Below are 3,760 nucleotides of genomic sequence, written 5' to 3'. Positions count from 1 at the left end.
TAACTTTGGGAGCTATTCCTGTAGATACAAAGGGGACTATGCCAGACACCGGGCCTTATGACAGGAGAAAATGTATAAGAAGGAGGAGAGATCCAGAGAAGGTAGAGAAGTAAAAGACAGTATACATTTCCAAAAATATAGCACTAAAAAGTACTGATCCACTATGCGTATGACTCTACCCCCTAAAGAGGTTAACATACTAAAATAGTATTTGTTTCTAATCATTAGTAATAATTTCAAGTAAATCTTCATAAAGCATGCTTACTTTTAATTGAATCTTGGAATGAGTATTTTTAGGACCTTTGTTGTATTTTTATGATGGAGAGGAACAATAATAGATATGTGTTGTATTGATGAGAAGAATTTAATAAAGTTCAAATGATTACAAAAAATAATGTTAAAAAATCATTATTTCAAAAATTGAATTGAATAAAAAGTATAAAATTTCCATTTAAAGTAATAATTGTTCTTAATCAGATATTAAACAGAACTGAATTAAAAATCACGTCCTTTCTTTAACAAGCAGCATAGGAGGATTCTTCAATTCTATCATAATGCAGCTTTCAAATTGGAGATCGCTGAATTGCAAATCTTTTTCAACTGGCCTAAGTTTTAGTCTTCTTAATATTTTTGATAACATTATTTTTATTAAAGCTGTTGCAAAATAATAGCCTGAAAAAAAAGGATTTTTAAAGCAAACGATTATTCATAGATAAGTAATGAATTCTATGTTAACCACCGACCAAAAATGGTTATTATCAGTCTATCATTACCATTCAAAAATATTTAATATTTACCTGGGCAGTTTCGAATACCAATCCCGAATGGTGTATAACAATATTTGAAAGTATCAGTTTCTTCAAGAAAGCGATCAGGGTCAAAAACATTTGGATTCTTCCAGTGGTTTGGATCCATCCTCATGTATCTCATTAAGTAAATCACAAGAGCACCACTAGGTATTGTCATTCCATCTGAAAATAAATAAAATCCAACTCACAATTTTCTTTTTACTTAAAAAGCTGTTTATTTGGTCCTGTCAAATTCTTTGATACATAAATGTCAGCTTACAGTAGATGCTGGTATTCATTAAAATGTAAATATTCATTCAAAATGGTAATTATTTATTAACCCGGGATAGCTTTGAACATTTTTCTCATATTGGGAAATAAACAGCTATATTTTTCTAGTATTTTATCTGTTTTGTTTATACTTTTGTTTACCTTCCGTTAACCCTTTGATGTCGTTATTACTACTTGTTTATGTTACAGCCTCTTTTACCTCCCCTCCTATGCTCATTTCAATTTTGCTCTGGCTCCTCTCAACGGTAAGACTGAGAATTTCTCTCACCATTATACTCTTAACATGACACCTTTTTTTTTTTCACATTTAAGTATTTTGCTCATCAGGACACATCCTTTTTTTTTTTATTTTAAATCATTAACGGAGGTAAGAAGATATTAGATCTTTTACAAAATCTGGATTCTTCAGCCCCAGAAGGAACAGGTTCAATTTACAATTTTGATTTCAAATTATATATAATTGGATGTAATGATGACAAAAATAAAATCTTTATGATTACTTTAAATATAATTTGAAATCAAAATCAAAATATGTATATATATTACAAATCGTTTACTATAAAATAAATGCTCATGGGGCACCTCTTAGAGAACAAAATGGTTGGAGTTAATTTTAAAAATATTAACAAAATATCATAGAAAAACAATACTATAAATAATAATGTAAATATTTGTCTAATATCTTTCAATCATACAATAAATTTTTGATATAATTAGTTAGCGCCATCACAGATCACCCAGAAGAATTAAGCTAATTATGCCATTAGCATCACATAGGAAAGTCAAGAATATTAAAGGTATTGGCTGTGGTTTTATCAAAAGCCTTCATATGATAATCTCCTAATAATAAGCTGAGATCGAAATTCCTTCATTCTGTAGAAGTTTTTACATGTTGCTGGTAATTTTCCAGAGGAATGTTTCTTGTAGATTATGAAGAGGATTAGAATGTTGCCTATAGGAGAAACATTATTACTACCAACAATTTTAGATCAACAATGACACCAGAACTAGAGCAACTATATTCCCAGTACAGTAAATCTTATGATGGTGGCAATTATTATACAGTTTCCACCATTGCAATTACAGTAACTGTAACTGTGTACTCCTTTGGCTGTAAACTGTCACTGTTTAATTAACAAATGTTTAATGTGACAGTAGTTTTACTGCTAGTACATGTACTGTCAACTATCGTGTAGACCCAATGTGAAGGTGCAGCCGCTACAGTAAATACTATTGTGACGGCAAGTATCATAGAGTCTGCACCATGGTAGAGACTGCAAGTAGCAGTAATGATTGTGAATCATTAATGGTGATAAACACTATATCTAGGGTGGATACTTTCTCTTACATCAAGTTATAATTAAGATACTTCCAGTATTCATGAATTTCAAATTTTATTTCAGAAATAATATTTTGCATTTTTGTGAACTAATGTATTTCAAAAATAAGAAATGGTGAAATTGTTACTATAAGGTAATTATTTAATTATATTTTTTTTTAGAATTATATTGTTTCCTTTCAATGAATGATTATTGCATTAATAATTATTTCAAGAAAACAATGCAAGAAGTTATTTGAATTGAAATTATTTCATAAAATAATCATTATTAAAGAAACAGTTATTACATGAAATAATCCTTAAATATATATAATAAAAACATTATTTCAACAATGCCCAGGTCTAGTAATGGGTAGTGTACCTGAATAGAATTCAGCTGTTGAGATTATTCCACTACAAATATTTAGATCTAAGAAAATAAGATAACAACTTTATCAAACTTAAGAGAAGACTATCTTTTAATAATATACTGCAATTATTAATATAAAATGCAATTATATACTGAAAACTGTGACAATAAACCCCCTTCCTCCTTCTGTCTACAAGCATGTGGTGTTCCTTAGGGATCCTCACTCTCACCAACCCTTTTCTCATTATATATTAACAACCTCACTAAATTCTATTCTCCATACACAACATAATTTATACGCTGATGACCCACTAATTTATCTATACCTTTATTCCAGCTGAAATGCTCAAGGCGATTTGATAGCTGCAGGAAGATATAGATAGTATAAATGAATGAGCAGCAAACAATGATCTCAGACTCAATGTTGAAAAAAACTAAGAGTATTCCCATTAATTCTAAGTACCTGTTTAAATCTTTTCTTTACTATCCCCTACTCAACCCCAAACGCCAAGTCATTGAGTTTCATACCTAAGTCCGAAACCTTGGAGTTATTTTTTATCAACACCTATCTTGGAATGACCATATTTACTAAATGCCCAGAAAATCCTTTGCTATCCTTAAAGAGTTCCTAAGACTCTATAGTTTTCTAACTCCCAAAACCCATCAGCTTCCCTTATTTTTTCATTACAGCTACTTCATTTATTGTGAAATTTCAGGTAGTTAAAAGATGAGACTGCTACATTATCCTGGAATTCTCTATCCACATCCATTCGTAAAACCTCTTCATTAACCTCATATAAACATAAAATATTTCTCCACCTTCTCAACTATCATTCTACCTCAAATCTGTTACAATAAAATAGAATTTATGATTTTTTTTTTTAATTTATATATTTCAATTTATTTAATTTCTTAATTGTTCTGTGCGATCTATGCGGCCGAGCATTGACATGCCGATTAGAAAAATGATATCTAAACTTTTATTAGATATCA

At 29.8% G+C, this 3,760-nt stretch overlaps 1 protein-coding gene across 1 annotated transcript in view; it reads right to left on the bottom strand.

Annotated features, from left to right (window-relative positions):
• Nucleotides 1–345: 345 nt before the first annotated feature.
• LOC106680064 (probable cytochrome P450 313a3) overlaps nucleotides 346–3,760 on the bottom strand; it is a 24,960-nt gene continuing 21,545 nt past the window's right edge. The window contains exons 12-13 of the mRNA XM_014419531.3: nucleotides 798–971; nucleotides 346–672 (exon numbers count right to left, since the gene is read on the bottom strand). Coding sequence (XP_014275017.1) covers nucleotides 503–672; nucleotides 798–971 — 344 coding nt within the window. The 3' untranslated portion in view covers nucleotides 346–502. The remainder of the gene's footprint in view (nucleotides 673–797; nucleotides 972–3,760) is intronic.

Source organism: Halyomorpha halys, unplaced genomic scaffold (genome assembly GCF_000696795.3).
Source record: "Halyomorpha halys isolate HHAL.00 unplaced genomic scaffold, Hhal_1.1 Scaffold240.1, whole genome shotgun sequence".
NCBI classification, from domain to species: Eukaryota; Metazoa; Arthropoda; class Insecta; order Hemiptera; family Pentatomidae; genus Halyomorpha; species Halyomorpha halys.
This window is presented reverse-complemented; position numbering and strand designations above follow the sequence as displayed.